Source organism: Bombus affinis, chromosome 9, assembly GCF_024516045.1.
Source record: "Bombus affinis isolate iyBomAffi1 chromosome 9, iyBomAffi1.2, whole genome shotgun sequence".
NCBI lineage: Eukaryota > Metazoa > Arthropoda > Insecta > Hymenoptera > Apidae > Bombus > Bombus affinis.
In genome coordinates, this window is record NC_066352.1 from 8638777 (window position 1) to 8658042 (window position 19266).

A 19266-nucleotide genomic window follows, 5' to 3' on the forward strand; every position below is an offset into this window, starting at 1 on the left:
TTTCTGTTTAAAAGAGTATCGTACGATTTTATATTATTTCATTGCACAAGTTGTTTTCTTTTTCTCTCTTTCTCTGTTAATTTATTCAATCTTTATTCGTTCGATTCACCCGATAATTTGTTATGATAAAATTATATTTTTATATTGCTACTGATCTCTAAAATTAGCCTATGGACACTTAAGGAACAGTACTTGGCTACTAAAGAATAATATTTGGTAAGCATCATTAATATAGCTGATTAAACATCGAAACTTGTTTGTCTTCGCCAGCTGCGCAAATAAAGGAAGAATAAAATTGGACATTCACGAGTCAAAACTATAAAACTCCATTAAAACGAGATCCTACTACATATATCGTAAGTAGTTCGATATACTTGGCTGTTATTGAATTTGCAAGAAACATGCAAATATCGTATTTTATAGATTGTGTTTTATTCAGAATACGTATGAGTGCGTTAAATTACATTCCAGAATAAAATATAGCCAATAGAATGGACTTTTTTATGCATTTTATATATCCTACACATGTAATATTGCAATAAAACAAATTGCTTTCGTTTCAAATAAAAATGAAATATCAGCATAATGTGTAATATTATGGTAAACTAATGTTCTAATTTAAGCTTTCTAATTCGTCGATAAAGAACAATAATACAAAAAATGGAATTTCTGATTTAGTGCAGCTATATTACTATACTAATCTGTACCATTATATCTATGCAGCGATCTAGTAAAAAGAAAAGAAAATATGTCGTATACTACGTACGTTATGACAAACAAAATCTCTGTGTCCGTGTTAAATAGACCGTGGATTTATATGCGTTTATGAGAAACTTCAAAAAATGTACAGAATGCATATAATAAATAAAAATATACAAAATATTCAAAGCATAGTTACAAACTTTACAATACTTAGTAAAATGAATGAAGTCTCTGCTTATTTACATATTTAGTAGATTCATAATAATTTAACACGCGATAAAAATTAGCAATTTAATGATTAAAAAAAAAAAAAAAAAAAAAAGAACGACAGAAATAAAACGAGGAACTATAAGTTTATAAATTTCTCGTATCTATGATAATTCGAAAAAGTTACAAAATCTGAGACATAGTGTCCTGCACCGATTTCGCAACAGGGATTCAACCGGTTCCAGCTGGCAGTGATTCACAAGAGCAATCGGAGCCGTGTGGCAGATTTCTATTCGAAAAGCGACACGAGACGTCGATGTAGAAACGCGCGCTAATCCGAAGAGGCATGAGAACGTGCATGTAATTTCACCGCAGTCGCACGTGCGTGCATGTCATTCCCTCGGCCGTTCGAACGCATAAAGAGATCCTATTAATAGGTCGCATGCTCGATTGACGGAGCTCCCGTGTAATTTATACGCTGCACCGTGACAGTTATTAGGAACCGGCCTGGTGCAATAAGGAAACCGATCGAGCCGATAGCTACCGCTCGAAATTCCTCTATATCGAACGCTACCCCTTGTGAACTTATGTAGTTACATACTTTAATTTTATTTTTTTGAAATTCGACATTCTTTTGGAGAAGATAGAATACGTAACGAGATTGGAAGAAACGCGATACCTTTATGAATTTTATACTCTGCCTCCTTTCTTTGAAAATCTGCGATTCTTTAAAAAAGAAAAAAGAAAGATAGAATGCCTGACGGTATGAAAAAACGCTACTGCATACTAAAAAATCCGCAATTTTTTTTGGAGAAACGATATTCCACTGTATTTATTGAAAACTCAATCCCTTTGTAGTTTTCATATGCCGCTCTCCTGCGAAAATTTGCAATTTTCTTAGAGAAGATGGCACATTCTGTATATTTCTGATTCCTGATATTTTGGACAAGGCAGGTAGATTCGCATTTTGAGAGAAATAGAAATTAAGGATTTCGATATCTTAGTACCATTAAACAGAGAAGAGGAGATAAGAGAAAGTACGAGATGAATTTATTAAAAGATCGTTACAATGAAATATTGTTAAAAATGTTGTACCATCGAATTGAAAAAAGAGGAACCTTTGCTAGTGATGCAATAAGTAATTTAAAGGAAGAAGGAAAAAAGGAAAATGGAAATTTTCACACGAATCTCACTCTGTTTCCGTTAGGATTTGCTTTGTGTTTTCACGTTTCGTTTACACTCGATTTTCACTTTATTGTGAGTTTAAGTCTCGTACGTGACGAAAATCGAGCAACTTTGTTAAACCTGATCGCGTTGTTGCCAGTAACTACATACTTTGAGAATATAGCATTAGGATCAGAAAATAGCAAAATTGAGAGAGATAAATTTAGGAACCTGATCGTTTTCCCTGATCGTAAATAATTTTGTCTGTAAAATGTAGATTTAATGCTGAAAAAAATGTTCTGTTTGCACCATGCGATCTATAAATAAAATTTCAATTTTATTCGAAGAAACACCCGAAATATTTCAGAATATATATTTTAGAAAAAATGTTTTAACGTCATCGAACAATTTAAATTGTTCTATATGATTGTTTTATGTAATTCTGCTACTAATAATAATACTAAAAAGTGCACACAATGAAAGGTAAAACTAATAAAGACAAACCAGAAGCAACGATATCTCGATACATTGCATGCCTACCAACGGAATTCCGTTCTTCATTCCATCGAGATATAGATAGTACTATATTCGAATAAGAGCTTCGATCGGATTTGATCGATAACGATTGATAAATGATTTGTACCGATGCATGTAGCCTTTGACGGGCGATATGCATAATATATCATAGCTCATGAATCGCGTGCGTATATCGCGTGTGGTCTAATCGGCATTCGAATTCCTAGCTTTGCAAATTCGATTTCGGTCATTTGCCTGTGAGTCTCGCGACTTTAGTTTTATTTTACCTTCTGTTGGAAAAAATCCTCCTTTTCTCTGCGAAAAATTATCCGAAGACTGCCAAAAATTTCCAGTACCGCCAATAAAAAGCTAACAAAATAATTTTTGCTGATTGCACCAAAATATATGAATAAAAGATTACTTGATAAGACTAGCTTTTCTATCATTTAACACCACTTCGTTTATCAGTGCGTAATTTCTAAACTTAATAATACATCCAAATATAATGTATATAGCAAGTTGGATTAATAATCTCGTGTTCTCTGTCCAACTCCAACACTCGTGTCATTTTCGTAAGAAGAATCCTTCATGATTTATAATACACCAAACAAAGGTGGAAGGCCTTAACAAAACGCTAGTGCTTCCAAACTTACATCTCAGTAAATCGATAATGCATCCAAACACAATGTGTGCAATAAATATAATAATATCTATAGCACACAATATCCCATATCTTCTCCGACTATCCATCCCACACTCGTAAAAAAGAATCAAATAAAAAATCTGTAAAAACAATTATTCCAATTATCCCATTAAACCGACAATTTATCTTACGTGAAGAAGATATAATATAAAAGATGCGTGACAAAGGCTAATGTCCTCAAATCTGACTCGATAACGCATCCAAACTCGAATACAATAAAAATACGATAATAATAGCAATGATAAACAATGTCTCATTTGCTTTCTAACTATCCACCGCACGCTGCAGAAAACAAATAAAGAATGGGAAAAATAAATCTGAACTTGATCCAGTACGTTATAATCCCAACCGCAGGACTGCCGGTTCCTCCCTGCAGCCTCTTACATTACTTCAAACAACCATACCACGTGGATCAGCATACACGCGATCAAAGGTTGCGCTGCTCGAACAGCCAACTCGTGTCGTCGACGATATTAACGACCGTATGAATACGATTCAACCGTACATGCGACGAGCTCACGCAAAGAACATTCCAAACGAACCATCCACACCATAAAGACGGGATACTCCCTTAACGTGTACGCAGCCGTACCAAAGAAAAGCGTGGAAGAACAGAACGAGTCGTTTCACGATGACCTTTTCGATTCTTCTTCTTCTCGTTCTTTTTTCTTTTTTTTTTGTCTACCTTCGATTCTCGTAGATTTCAATATTGACGATCGGCTACAGTCCCTGTAGCTATGAATCGCTGTGTGGCGTAATCATCGTCGCACGATGTCACTGGCACGTCAATTATACTTGACCCACGTCCGACAATTTTTCTCGCGGTCGTATCTAACGCGAAATTACCGTAGAACGTGTCAACCGAGCTTCTTTCGCAATCCTCGTTCTCATTATGCGCTTACCTTTTACGGAGGAAAGTCTCGCCGCGTTCCTTTCCAAGGGATCTCTTCGTCCGTTTTCTCTCAGCTTCTTTTTGTTCTCCGGCCAGCTGAGAGCTGCGCGTCGTTTCTACAGGCTAGATAATGGGTGCACGGATACGGAGAGGCGTACGAGGTCGCGATCCTTTGAAGCGCTATTCTTTTTCCCTTTTTTCTGTTGCTTTCTCGCGGTTGCATAGCTGAAGCACGCAGATATTACCAGCTGGCTTGTTATTCTTTTGTTGGAAAATCGCGTGGGGATTTTCTCGAGTGTGAAGTACGTAGGCGTCGAGTGAATTTCTCAAGTGGTAATCTTTCAGTGTGTCGACCACGGGAATATGGAATTAATTTGAACGATTGTTCGTTTGATCGTTTCCTTTCATTGGAATATCGAGGAAATCGTCGATCATAGAAACATGGAATTCGATGAAATAAAATGTTACGTTGAGCAAGTATAGAGATATTGTTTCGTTGAAAACTTGGGAAAATTATGAGTTAGTCAGACAAAATAAATAATGTTTGTTTCAAAAGGTATGACGAAATTAATTGATGTAATGGCTAGTTCTTTTTTATTATAATTTCATAAGCGAATCCAAATGAAGAAGAAAAAGTAGTTGATATTTTGTTTCTGAAGGAAGAATAATTTGTTACTTTGTAACATCATTCAAGGGTGCATCTTTAAAAGCGTTTTGTAATTCAATGACCAACATTCGTCGTCAAGTGGCGCTATTCGCACATCTCTGACAGGCAATTGATTTGATCCCGATGAAAAAAGTCGATCAGACCAATACGCATGTTCCATCCTCGAGTCGTTTGATCGACTTGTTCTACATAAAGAGACTTCAGCTACAAAAGGTAGAGCAACTGGTCCATCGGGATCGTATTTCTTTTCTGTATAGAAGAACCAATCAACTACTTGTTGCCAGATGTACAATGTTGCAAAAGTGTACATTATTGGAAGCTGTTTTTTGTCTTTTTTTTTTACAGAAATAACACGATTAAGAAATGTACATTTTTTAGAAAATCGATCTCAGAATCCGATCATTTAACAATTAATTTTTCTTCTACGATTGTAGTAATAGTCTGTGCATTTCAAAGATTTCTAATGCAATATGTATTGTCTATAATGTACGTGTATAATATAAAGAAAATAATATGATTTTATCTAATTTCCTAAAAAAAAAAAAAAAATCTACTTTCAAAGCGATTTTTCTGTATATCACAAGATTGGCAATTTTTTAAATATGTCACGCTTCTAGCAAATCGACGATACGAGTTTTCCAACGGCTCACCGAGTATCTAATTTAATGATCCACCGTATTCCAAGATCCCAAAATCATTTACTTGCGACAAATTGCCAAATCTATCGATCGATCGAAAATTAAGATATACGCCACGCAAGACAAATCAAGGTTCTAATTCGCAGTACTTGTTCTAATGCGTCTCTCGATCGATGATTTCCTTCTAATTCGCTCGGTATGCAGAGCAAAGCGCGTAGGCGGTGAATTCATCGCGAATCGGTCAATGCGTGTTAACACGCGACGCGACGAATAATTTCCAGTATCTAAGAAACTCGTTAGGCCGCTTAGAGAATATTTAACATGTCCCGTGCTCGTTCCAGCAAGGAAAATTGAAATCCTGAGAGCTGTTGGGTGACAGAGACTGGTGCTCGCGATTAGGTGAATCCATGAGACCGAGAGCCATGTATCAACCGTGACGAGTAATTCGTAAATTTTAGCAAAGGAGAAATTTAATCGCGAGGAGGGAACTTTATGTACTTTAATTTTCTTATTTATTTGCTCGATCGCCTATTACAGCGTTAAATTGTGAGACGTTGGAGCATTGAATCTTCACGATATCGACTATTCAGACACCATTATTTAGGTTTAAAGGATACTCTAATACCCTGTATCCTAGTTTGGAAGTTATTTGTTATAGGAGAATTTAATTCTTAAGATGTTAACTTGGAATATCGTTATTGCAACAATCCATTATGTAACAACACAAAGTCCATTATACTTTAAAACATCACTCCATTCTTTTATATTTAACACTAACCTTACCAGGCCTGGTCGAATGACCGGTTTCAAAATTTCACTTAAAATTGCACGTTCGTTGTTATTTCTTTTGTTCGTCTAACTTTAGGTAGATTCTTATATTAACAACAATTGAGAAATTGATTATTCAAACACTGTCTAAGAAATTACATAAGAAACTTAGAAACAGTTGACACACTCTGTCCTGATTATAATTCAGATCATAGGAAAATAACGAATACCCACAGAATGAAACTTTCCAATCTTCTTATTTCTACCAAGTTACACTTAAAAATCATTGCATTCTAAAGTTTCACCTCCTACATTCTTCCCATCCCCTTCGCTGTGTCCCAATTATACTTCGAATTATGAGTCACTGCAACGTTAAATCCTCGCAATATGAACTCAGGACATCGCTATTCGCGTTAAGCTATAATTGACACGCTCGAACCCTAACACTCCACCCTAGAGTCAATTTTCAAACAATCGCAAGAGCCACAAACATACCTATATTTAAAACAGCATTGGGCACGCAAGTTCCCTTTTTGGAGGCAATAAAATCCTACGAAAAGGCTCGCTGGGGTTCGAACGAACAATTACTTATTAATTCTGGCGCACGAATAAGGAGGGCGATGGTATGCAATCGTTTCGTATGAGTCGATGCACACACTATAACAATCAAGGTCCCGGACAGGCAAACGTCTAATTGCGAGAGCATAGTCCAACGTTAACCAGGAATGGAACTCGACCCGATCGGCAGGGCTGCCCAAGTGGACTCGAATAATTACCTCGTTGATTGCGAACTCGTGTTTACTGGCGATGTGGCAACTTCGATCGAGATAATCGCCACTTTCCGTTCGACAATGATTAAACGCATTAGAATTTCAAAAACTCACTTGCCTCGAATATTCTTGCCCGGACAGTGCTTTAACTCTGCTGCGGTCCTCCAATATTTTATGTCTTCGTATCGCTTTAGCTACGTAGGAAGAAATGTTTAAATGCTGCAAAGAAATAATTACAGTATTCGATCGAGACGAGAAATCGTATACATCAAAATAGAATTGAAATTTCGTATTTTCCATGTAAGAAATTTTCTAACGATAGAGGGTGCAGCAAAGTTGCGTACAAGTTGATACAAAGCGTATTTTGCATCTGGATTTTAATGGAAAGATGAAATTTTTATTGCGCAGATTCTGCCCATCGAATTAGGAGCAGAATTTTCAACATTTTTCTATGTTTCACCAGGCTTATTAATTATGAAAGTGATATACATATATGTACAGGTTTCATTGCTTTGTCTAGAAATTGTAGCTCGTACTCTTTCCAATATAATCAGTATCATGGATAATTTGTCAAATATCTCTGATCATCATATTTAAAGATAAAAGTTGAAACATTTATCATATGCTTAAGATGCTTATTTATGCTGTATATTCATATTTTATTTAATATATGTTCGCAATAAATATCTTGCAATTTTTATATGAATTTTGCATATTGCTTTTAAATTTTACTAATATCGTGCCTCATTATAACCCCAATGAGATTTCAAAATAACACACACACACACAATATATACGTACAAGATTCCTATGGTAAGTATTCAAACACTTTTAACCACTGTATATTCACCTGTGTTATTAAAAACAAAAAAATATATATATTTATATATAAAATCGGGGTATATCACGAAATTTATTCTCCCTTTTTACTTTACTTTTTGCAAGTATTCGTCCATTCCCCATTCAGTTATTCTCTATTTTTACTTAAGTTATTAATACGCTAAGACAGTTTCAATATATCTACTGACCCATCCGTTTCTTACAGCCCAAAAATATTTTACTTTACGTCAGTTTACGTAATGCTTTTCCTCCAGAAAGAATCGTAAATTCCAACCGGTCAAACGAAACAGCCTTTTCATCAGAAATCCACTAATCCACTAATCGCTTTCGACACGATTAACATCGCGTACACATCACGAATATCGCGCTATAACTTTTGTCTCCAGGGTCATTGTGAAACGCCTTCGAGGCGAATAACACGAAAAGAAACGTATCACGTTGGACCATGCGAGGCTTCGTTCATAAAAATGCGTATATACTGTATCCCAAGCAGATCGGCCGGTTTGGTTGGAGGTCGTCGCCATGCAGTCTACCCGTGTAAATACCATCGTTCAGATATCTCGAATCATTTGCATTTACTTCACTTTCCAACATCTCTCCTTTCTTTCTTTTTTTTTTCTTCTTCTTCTTCCCGCGTTTTCTCCCACGTCCATTCACGGAAACCAGTGTTCGAGGACAGGTGTTGTTTGATGAGGTTTATCACGAAGACAAGCAATTACTCCAAGTATGGAAAAAGGGATAAGCGAGGTATTTTCAGAAGATGAGATGTTAATCGAGACTGTTTGATTTTTTGAAAGTTGCTTTTTTAATTTTCTTCGAGAGCGTCGTTGCCATATGGTATACTCCGCGTGAATTACTTTTTATTCGAACTGTTACTAGGTTGATGTTATTTCGAATTTCTTTCTATTACGAATGATTTTATAATTTGATGAGTTTTTGCACAATTTTGCTCATATATATTATCTATTATAATTTGACAATTTCACAAATAATCTTCTACGTAAATATCATTTTGGTTTACTTGCCGATGACCTGTTTTTGTAGAAATTGAATCGAATCAAAGGGAAACGAACATACAGAAAAAAGCAAACGCGATGGAAAAAAAGTGTCGAACAAGGTGGTGTGCTCTGTTAAACATGTGATATCCGTATAAGCTAGCGTCCGCAGAAATACGAAACGTCACGTACGCACTTCTCGCGTGGTTCGCCCTCGTCAACATCGTCCACGAGGACATCGTTCGCCACGTGTGGTCGTCTCGTTTTTTCCGATTAACTTTCGTAATTTGGCCCAACAAGTAACTGTGCCTTTAGTTCGCTTTACAATAAAGCATCTTTTAAATAATTAACTGACTGACATTTATCACGTGAAGTTACGGAAGCTCGTAAAAATTGCTTGACATGTTTTGTGTCACATGTATTGACGTACGAAGTTTATTACACAACGAACAGAATACCGATATTCAAATGTTAATTAATCTTAAATTAAATGTGAAATTTAACCAAATCCATTTAATCATTGATTATTATCAATTTTATAATAAATAGGTCTTTCTACACGCTACTTTTATCATAACACTTTCTATGCCGATTTTATCGAAAGAAAGTCGTAAACTTCAATCCACAGATATCAGGATATTAATCAACGACTCAAAAATATTTCATATAGATTCTGTTATCCCCTGTAAAAAGCTTCGGATCGACCTAGACACCAGGATGTAAACCGACCAACTAATTTGCTAATCAAATCACGAGAAATGCGATACTTGATTCCTGTTCCAGCGAGAAAACAACACGATCCACAGATTTCGCTATTATGCAGCGAAGAAATCCATTTAAATGTTTCGTAATCAAACGTTCCATTCAAATTACCTTTCATGGTTTGCTTCATTTGCATATCGGACAAGATTTTGAAATAGCTCGACAAGAGAATTTTTTAAATTGCTTTGAAATCTGTATCAACTGGTTGTAAACAACCCGATTATGAATAATACAAAGCAGATAATACAACTCTGTTGACAAATAATTTTTCTAAATTGGAGAGTAAAGAAAAATTATTTTGTGTTTGGCAATATCGATATAAGCGATTACGTTAGTTATATTATTTTAAAATAGTCATCTCGTTCGAAACGGGTCGGTAGAATCTCCATTTTTTATGCCTGTTTACAGTATCGTTTCCAGTAAAAACGAAAAGTCATCGATTTATCATAAAATCGCGTAACTATTTTCTTACTAGGCAAGGTCCATCTGACACGCTGAGTATGCACGCGTGGCTAGGTGTAGCGAGGAACGTTCCTACAACGTTACACGCCTTCGTGCAAGCGTGCTTACACGCGCTGATGTGCAGTGCATTATGCACAAAAACTTGCACGTAGCACTAGAGATAATTCTGGAGACACCAACGGCATACTGTGCTGAAAAGCACTGACTCTTCGTCAGCACTTAGGTGGCTAATTATCTGGAGACGGTAACGACGCGACCGCGACGACAGTTCGTTTAACGATAAGAGAATTTTAGGTGGGGAAACTTAAGTGCATCTGAGAAATATTGTATATTTAGCGATATACTAAGTCTTCCTTTTTTTTTCATTTAACGATAAAAGTGTTCGAGAATCAGGATATCGGAATATATATCAGAATATATGGTTTAGAATGCCAGTGACACGATTGCTGAATAATTATAGCAACCGTTTAATCAGATAGATTATTATATAGATAGCTAAAAACTAGAGAACCAGAGTATTAAAAATTAGAATATTGGATTGACGAGTATTCGAAAGACAATGATATATTTAATGAAAACATTTCTTGTTTAGAATGTTACGTGAGTGGCCATTTGAGAAGGTAATTTCATATTTAACGAAGGAAATTATTAATTCATAGTAACAAATAAATGATTGCTAAATGTGGTTATCGATAAAAATTTGGAAATCGATATTAGATAAATAATCATCTGTGTAATGGCGAGAATTTAAAATTCCGAATATTAATTATATTTAATGTACCACTTGTATTAATTTGCAGAGTTTAAGCGAAATCTTTTAGATTCGTGATACATACTAATCGAAGGCTATGAAAATAATAAAAAATTAACGAGTTTGTACAAAAAGAATTTAATTTTTTAATTCTAAACGCATTAACGCTTCTTTTCCATTTTTATTTTAATTTCAAAGGAAAGATTTCATATGCAAACCATTGATTATACTAAAAACTGTGTTTCTTCGCATCAGTATTTGATTATATCGCGTTTATACGAATACATATAATTTTACCGAAAGAAAACCCGCAAACTACATATCTAAATTTGTAACTAATTGTTTATTGACTATAATAGCTAACTGAAGACCAAGTGGATCTTTGCTTCTGTGCATGGTGATTCAGCTGAAATTGTAGATGTCTGATCATCGATACAACTGACTCACCTGGCAGTATAAATCCTTGGTTATTGACTATAATGAATGATTCGAAACTAGCAGATCTACAGGTAGTGAATATATTGATCAAACGCGAAGACATAGCCTTGACTACTGGATAAAATTGTCCATGTAACAAGTGTAGACCTTGGTTACTAGATTTAGTGATACATCATAAGATTACGGACCTAGAGTATACTATACACAATCGTAAGTTTCCAGCTAGTTGTTCTAAACCTCGACTTATTCGAAGAATAAAAATTCCTACATTTCAATAAACTGTAAGTTGAGTAGGAAATACCATATTCAGAGAACAGTATATAATACTTATGTCGTACATAAATATTGTAAGTGATATATACTTATGGTAAATAGACTACGGAAGTGTTTATGGATTTATAAGAAATTCCAACATAGAGAATACATATACACGATATGTGAAAATATGGGATAAGACCAAAGTACATGGTTACGTAAATATTTAGGGAGTAAAACAAATTTCATCCAGCTTCGTCAAATTAGCTTGCATCTTTTTTATTCGTGTTCGTAAAAATGTGAATTGATACGAATACGAATAAATATAAATATAATGTAACGATATATTAAAAATGTCGAATTTAATGTACTTAAGAATCGAACGTATTTTAATTTTTCAGCTACGAATTTGCAATATTTGAAAATTTGTAATATTTCTTACAATTGTCAAACTCAAGCGTTACAAACTCCAAATTATATTTGAAATTTTCCATCGATATACTTGCATCACGGTAACTAAATTATGATAGAAATGCAACATCGTAACAAAAATTCGGAATCTAACGAGTCTTCAAAATCCTCGATGGTGGAAGAAACGAATGGAAATTTCTATTTCTCCTTACCTTGATTATACGAATGAACAAATTTAAGACTCACTAAACTCTGAGTAAACCACATAATACTTCTGTATCGACCAAAAGAAAACGAAAAAGAAAAAAAAGAAGGAAAACAGAGTCATGGAACACGCCCTCGTGTTGCGATTCCCGGCCAATTTTACGTTACCCTTACGTCACATTGCGTGCACGTGCTTTCTTTAAATAAATCCAGAGCGACGAATATGCAAATACAAGAGTCGACGAGTCAACGCTCGGCTTTCAGATCGTACCGGAAAGATATCATGCCAGAGTCCCGCTATCTCTAGTCATTAAACTCTTATCTGACGAATTAAAAGCAAGACACCAGCGAAGGATCGATAGCTACGAGCGGAGGAAATGGAAATGAAAATTGAAATGAAAACGAGAATTTTTACGAATATTTTGATGCTGACGAGTTATGAAAAACGATTGCACGTATGCTATTTATAGGTCCAACTTTAACCAGCATTTAGAAATCCTGGAATATCTTTATTAAAAAAGAAAGAAGCTTCCTGATATTTCACGTTGTAGACTCGAAAGATCAAATAGAAACTTCTTTATTTATTTTAAGATTATCGGTACCTGTTCTCCTTTTCTGTACTTTTAACTTGTTTGAAATATGTTCAACAGGCACACGAAGATTCTATCACCAGATGATACCTTTCGATTATCGTGTTGTAATGTAATCGTCGTCTTGAGGCAAAGGTAGGAAGCGACGTGCTTACATCGTAAATATTCAAACATCCGTGGTCTTATCTTACCGAGTTATCGCTGTGATTGTAAGTTCGTCTAGCCCGTGACGTCAAATCAGGTTATAGGAGCCCAAATACAACGGTCAATTTATCTGGCATGTGATTTCTTGCCACCTCAGAAGAAAAGTCGTGATTCTTCCAGCGTACATACACGGTTGCTTATAGAAACCTCTTATGAATATATTACGTGTGTTATATACGAAACATCTTGAAATTTCATTAGCACTGCGATGGGACTCGTCTAGCATAATCATGATATACGTAATCATATTCATACGCGTATGACATAAATATTATAATCATATTGGTCCAATATTCATCCAAATCATATTGGTATAATCATATAGTCAAAGTTCAATCTTATTGGTCTAGTTTACGATCAGAATAATACGTTCTTAAAAAGTTTCTATAAATATCGATATATCTCACGATCGATTATTCGTTGTCCACCCGACGAATACTTACGATTAGTAAAATTATTATTAAAATATTACGTTGACGCGTCTTTATACAAATATGAAACCTAATCTGTCGAACGTTGTGATCTTTATTTTGATAGAACAAAATTCGAAAAAATAATATAAAACGGAAAATGTGCATCCATTATTTCCTTATAAAACGAAAGAAACTTTTCGGATGACCTAATATTAATTAGCAAAATTATTGGATAAAAGACGCTCTAGCCCTTACGTTAAATATTATTTAAATAACTTCCAAGTAAATACGGTAAAATTTCTCACAAAATAAACTAACTGCATGATGATTCGTGACGTAAAGCCGTTCAAACCTTCCTGTATACCTGGACGCGGCTCGTTTATCGAATTAACACGAGCTCTTTCGTTACTCATCCCGAAGGGACAATTTCACGCGTTTGATCCCGGCAGCAAGATGCGAAAGAAGCGTCGGGCAATCTCCTCGGCGCGGATCGTTTCGCGCTCGGGCATTAATTTCCGTTTCAATTAAGCGAGATACCGATCTCACGGGCGTAAATTACGATTCTCTGTTATCGTTCGCGATCGAAGATCAAGCGAACGCGGCGTTACCAACGAAGAAACCAATGACCAAGAACGAATACAGAAGACGAGAAGGAAGAAGACGAAGAAGAAGAAGAAAAGGACGAAAAGGAAGAAAGGCGCATCAAGTCGAAGAACGACACAGACAAATCGACAAGAGGGAAACCGAGAGGGTCGCGAAATAATCCATGGTCGGCGCAATTAGCGCTCGTTAATGATGGGTAGAGAACCCGACCTAGATCGAGACTCGGTGAAGAGATGCGGCGAGATAGCAGGCATCAGAGAAACTAATAAACTGCACGAAATTAGTGTTATACGCGGGGATCTGGTGGAACGATCGGCAATGAAGGTGTAGGCGAACGTTATGCTGCTTGCCGCTATCTGGCGAACCCGCGGGAATAATTATGCGTCTATACATGGGGATAGAGACGTCGTTGGATCGTGTACATTCGTTACAGAACCTCTTCGAAGATCTTCCATTCCTTTACCTGGGCTAGTGTAATGTGTATGTACGTTTTTAGCTATGCCATCTATCGTGATTGTTCTTGGTACGCTGAATTTTTAAGGATCGATGGAATTCATAGTTAATTGAAAAGAGGTTACAGTTACAAGTATTAGGTTACAGTTACAAGTATTAGGTAGAAACTTTTAACAAGAAGTAGCCTTCCTGTAACGAAATTACTAAAAGAATTCTCAAACCTCTATCTCCTGCAGTTACAAAATCATCAGTGAAGCCTGAACCATCAGTATTATGGACCTTACCTGATCACTCTTCTCAAACACAAATCAAAGCTTCAAATTCATTTGAAACACGCGTCATCAGGCCATTCCACGTACAAAAATACTTGCCTGGAAACCTCGCAGTTCTTAGAATCGCGGTCGATCACGTAAAAATATGAAATAAAAACACGCGAGAAAGAATGTTAAAAATCTTCTTTGCCACGAACTGCAACATCTAATTAATTCCAAACTCGTATCATCAGACAATTCCACGTATAAAAATCTCTTCTGTCTTCTACGAAGCCTATAATTCCTCGAATATTTGCCATCGAAAGTGAAGAAAAAAAAAAGAAGAAAAAAAGAAAAGGCGGGGAAAGAATCTCGAAAATCGCTCTTTAATAGAGTGACCTGGGAGGGGCAGGTGATCCTGATCTCTTTGGTGATTTTTCAATGAGTCTACCAGGAATGCTGACCACGATTCGCCGAAGTACCATCAGGTGCACGAAGCAAGCGAGATTCGAGCCAAGCGACTCGGTAAGTACTTAGGATGTAGGTGCAGGTTGGGTAGGAATATGAGTACGTACAAGCGGCTAACGCGAATAAAGGTTCATACTCGCAGCACGAGAGGATACAAGCACGTGTGTGGGTGTTGGTGTAGGTGTGGGTGCTTTGGAGCAGCGGCCTTACAAGGACGTCTGGACGTTCTAGCTTTCCCTGAGAGCCTCTGTTGCACACCTTGACTGAGACTAAACGTGTTAACGGATCTTTCACAACTCTGCCGTTTCTGCGTGACGATACGTCGAATTACGACTTGCACCGGTGTGCTCGTACGTCCATCGGGCTCGCTTCGATCCGACATCGATCCTCGCTCAAGCGTGTACAAACCATATCCAATTTGTCACCGATAGCTACGTACAGATTTTACTGCTATTTTCTTACGAGCAGTTTCTTGGAATTGGTTTCACGTACGTTAATGAATCATGGTGTTACCTGTCCACTAATGCTATGTCTATTAATTATCTACTACCGAAGTGTTATATGTTATATTATATGTCTTGGATGTTTTATTAGACTTTTGATATATAGGCTGTCAATAAGTGTAACTTGTTTCAACATGAAACTTCGTAATCCATTGGATTTTCTTCGTTTTATACTTATTGCCGAGTTACGGTGTTATCCGTCTACCGTTGATTTATGTACTGTATGTTCGATTAAATTTTTCTACAGTAAATGTCGTTTTCAGAATAGACGGCTATTTTCTGAGGAATGTTTTAAAAACTATTTTTAATTGTACGCGGTGAATACGAAGCGGTGAGAGAAGTAACCTTCTAACTTGGAACTTTCAAATTAGTCGCAAAGTGTATGCATACATCTATCAGAACATTTATATCATTTCCACAAACACGTCATTACTTTATGAATATAATATTTCCTATCGTCTAGAAAAATTCCTGTCGATATTATAGACAGATTAATTGTCACACATCATAAGTGGCACGCCATTCATCAATCACACCATTGCAAAACGACTGACCTTTCGAAGATCGATCGTACGCAAGCGTCGCGGTAAAAACTGAACATGATTCATTTGGTAACATGTTTCGTATTGAAAGAAATGTAAACGGTCTAGCAATAGTACATTAACCCTTTATAAATTACTTCTTCTTACACATCGTAACATTATACCAGCATCGAACTATTCATTTGTAGCTGTTGCTATTTCTTGAAATTAAAGTAAATAGGAAGAGATTGCAATATTTTTTCCCGCCGGTAAAAAGAATTCTTATTTATAAAATGTAAGACAATTTTCAAGTAGAAAAGTTATATTAGAGTATTTAATTCTTCGAGCGTGAAGAACTTACTGTTACAGAATAATTATCTTCTTGTCTTCCCCTTTTTCTAGTCGATAAATATGAATAATTAGATGTACAATGATATCAAAGATGTAAAATTTCAATCGACTACAATAATATAGCGTAAGTTGTGTTAACCTGCTAACTAGAAATCGCTTCTCGATGAAACTTCCTTTTGATCAGAAAAAAAAACAAACGAAGGTTCAACAAGAAGAAAACTGATTCCGAGTAGACCTTGCAAGTGTAAAAAAAGCGGAAGTCTATAATCGTTGGTAATATACGTTTCAAAGGTAAAAACCGGAAATCTCAACAAATTAATCCATGGTAAACCTTGCAAACACAAACAGACCGAGGATCTCTAGAAATTTATTCATAGTAAACGTTACGAGTGCAAGAAACGAACATACTTATAAACTGATTCATAGTAACGTATCAACGTAAAAACCTAGAGATCCTTTTACAATCAAATACTCTATGCCAGTTAACACAACAGAGTAACCCAAGCAAACAAACAGCTCCTACCTTCGTTGTTGAAGCTCTCGTCATCGAACACGATCTTGACAGTGGTCGAAGAAGAAGAAGACGAAGAAGAGGAAGAGGACTCGTTCGATCGTTCCACTAGAAAGCTCAAAGTCTTCTCCACGGTATCGAGGCTTCCATGTACATTTCTCTCTATCGTCTCTTGTTTCACTGTGCGCACACCAGTCCATAATATCACCAGGAATAGCACCAGAAGCACGATGCTGATCACCGCGACGATGGTCGAGGCGCGATTCGAGATCCGCGACATATCTGCGGCTCCTCTGCCAGCCAGGCACATTTAACTTGCTTTATTATTCGCTATTCCTCGGCTCGTTAACCACCGAAAGATCCGAGTCAGAAGAAGTGAACCAAAGCGAGAGAGAGAGAGAGACAGAGAGAGGCGGAGAGATAGAGAGAGAAAGAGAGAGAGAGAGAGAAAGGGTGGAAGGGAGAAAAGAGAGAGAGAGAGGTAAGAAAAAGGATCCTGGCCCGATCCGTCCGGTTACACGCCAGCCGGTCGAGCAGTCAGTCGATCATTTTCGTGGCTTCGAGCTACGTAAAGACGAAGACGGAGGAGAAAGGAGGGATTATCGCGGCGGCACCAGGTCATTCGCCACTCTGCGCCACCCTCGAGCGCCCATAGAGTCCTTCCTCGCAGTCGGTGATCTCAAGGTTTCCCTTCGTTTCGCCTTCCTCCTCTCTTCGATCCTGTTTTTCCCTCGCGGAGAACCAGCCGGCTAAATCCAACCGGGATCCAACCGCGGAATGCCCATTAAGAGGCTCGACGATCTTCGATTCGCCGTGCACCGTCAGCTATCTACCACGACGTCGTTATCTTCCTCCTCGGATACTTCCTCGCTGGTTTACGCGCCAGGATCACGTCCTTGCCTTCGACATATGACCTGGTGAAACGAATTCCGGATCGTTAAGAAACGAGCATAGTAGAGGAGGAGATGGTTTCTCTAAGGGGTAATTTTTCCGATGGAGCTCTCGGAGTAGTGGTTGATGCGATGGATAGCGCGGCTTTATGGTCGCTCGCAGTCAGTGAGGGTCCGTGGGCAGTTCCGGTTTCATTCTGAGCTGAAAACAGAAGGAGTGACGATTTTAGATTTCGCTGGTGATAATTTTGTGTGATACGTGTGTGTGTGTGTTTTTTCATCGTTAAAGTGTCTGCCGAGACAGGTTTATTAGGGAGAAAGAGATGTAATTCGTTCTTTGCGTAGTTAAATTTCTTAAGGAGAGAATTCATTTGTAATATAATACACCGTCGAGTTGTGACACGTGAAATATCCGATTTGCTAAATTTTTACACTGCTCGATTTTATATCGTTAAAAAGTCGGACTGATCATATGTTACAATTTAATATTTTCAACATATATATAATAACGAATTTCATTAATTCTGTCATTTCTTTCAAACTGAGCAATTTGATTACACGGCTTTATCTTAATTTATATGAAACAGAAACGATTACGATTTATTTTAACCTTCCCTACTCTGCGTGTAAGCAATATACGATATTATTTTATTTGAACTAGAAAATTAACAAATATATATTGCTTCAATAATAGATATCGCAGAATCGAAGAAACACACGCGGTTCGTTCAACGGTCAGTTAAATTGCAAGCCAGGTGATTAACTAACTAGAGGATAAAAGGGGAAACAAAAGAAAAGCACAAAGAAGAAAATCACCTGGACATGGTAAAGACGAGAATGATTTCCATGATGAGGTCACCGGCACAGGAGATGATTTCTCCGTGTCGGGCAATTTAACCGTGCGAATCACCGTGAAACCGATTCGTGTCGCGTTAAACATTTACGACGCGCTGCGTCGTTTTCTTATCGCGCGACACGGAGACCACCGCGCAAATAAATTTCCGATCGTATCTTCGAGAAAGGAAGGGAAGCGAGAGAAGGATCAGCGATTAATCGACGCGTCGCTGATTGGATCGAGCAGCCGCGTTAATTCGGAAATAATTGACTCAAGCCACGCTTGATTGAGCTGAAAATCACCTCTCTTAGCTCTCTTTCAGACGATCAAACCGAGGAGGAATGGATTAAAGATTATTTGTCGTTTTGTCTGTGTCGAGTTAACGCCGTGAATGCGTATTTCTGATTGTACGAAATTACAGGGAATAACTGCAAATCATATAAGTGGAAAGAAAAATGTTATTTTTGTTGTTTGCTCGAGGTCTGTGGCATATGAGAGAACAGAGAATACGCGGAGAAATAGGATTTG

The 19266-nt window shown here is 37.0% G+C and overlaps 1 protein-coding gene across 2 annotated transcripts in view; it reads right to left on the bottom strand.

Annotated features, from left to right (window-relative positions):
• LOC126920441 (A disintegrin and metalloproteinase with thrombospondin motifs 9) overlaps positions 1 to 19266 on the bottom strand; it is a 174629-nt gene that overhangs the window by 140221 nt on the left and 15142 nt on the right. For both annotated transcript variants that reach the window (XM_050730797.1, XM_050730796.1), the window contains exon 2: positions 17026 to 18105. In XM_050730797.1, the coding sequence (XP_050586754.1) occupies positions 17026 to 17323 (298 nt within the window). In that variant the 5' untranslated portion in view covers positions 17324 to 18105. The remainder of the gene's footprint in view (positions 1 to 17025; positions 18106 to 19266) is intronic.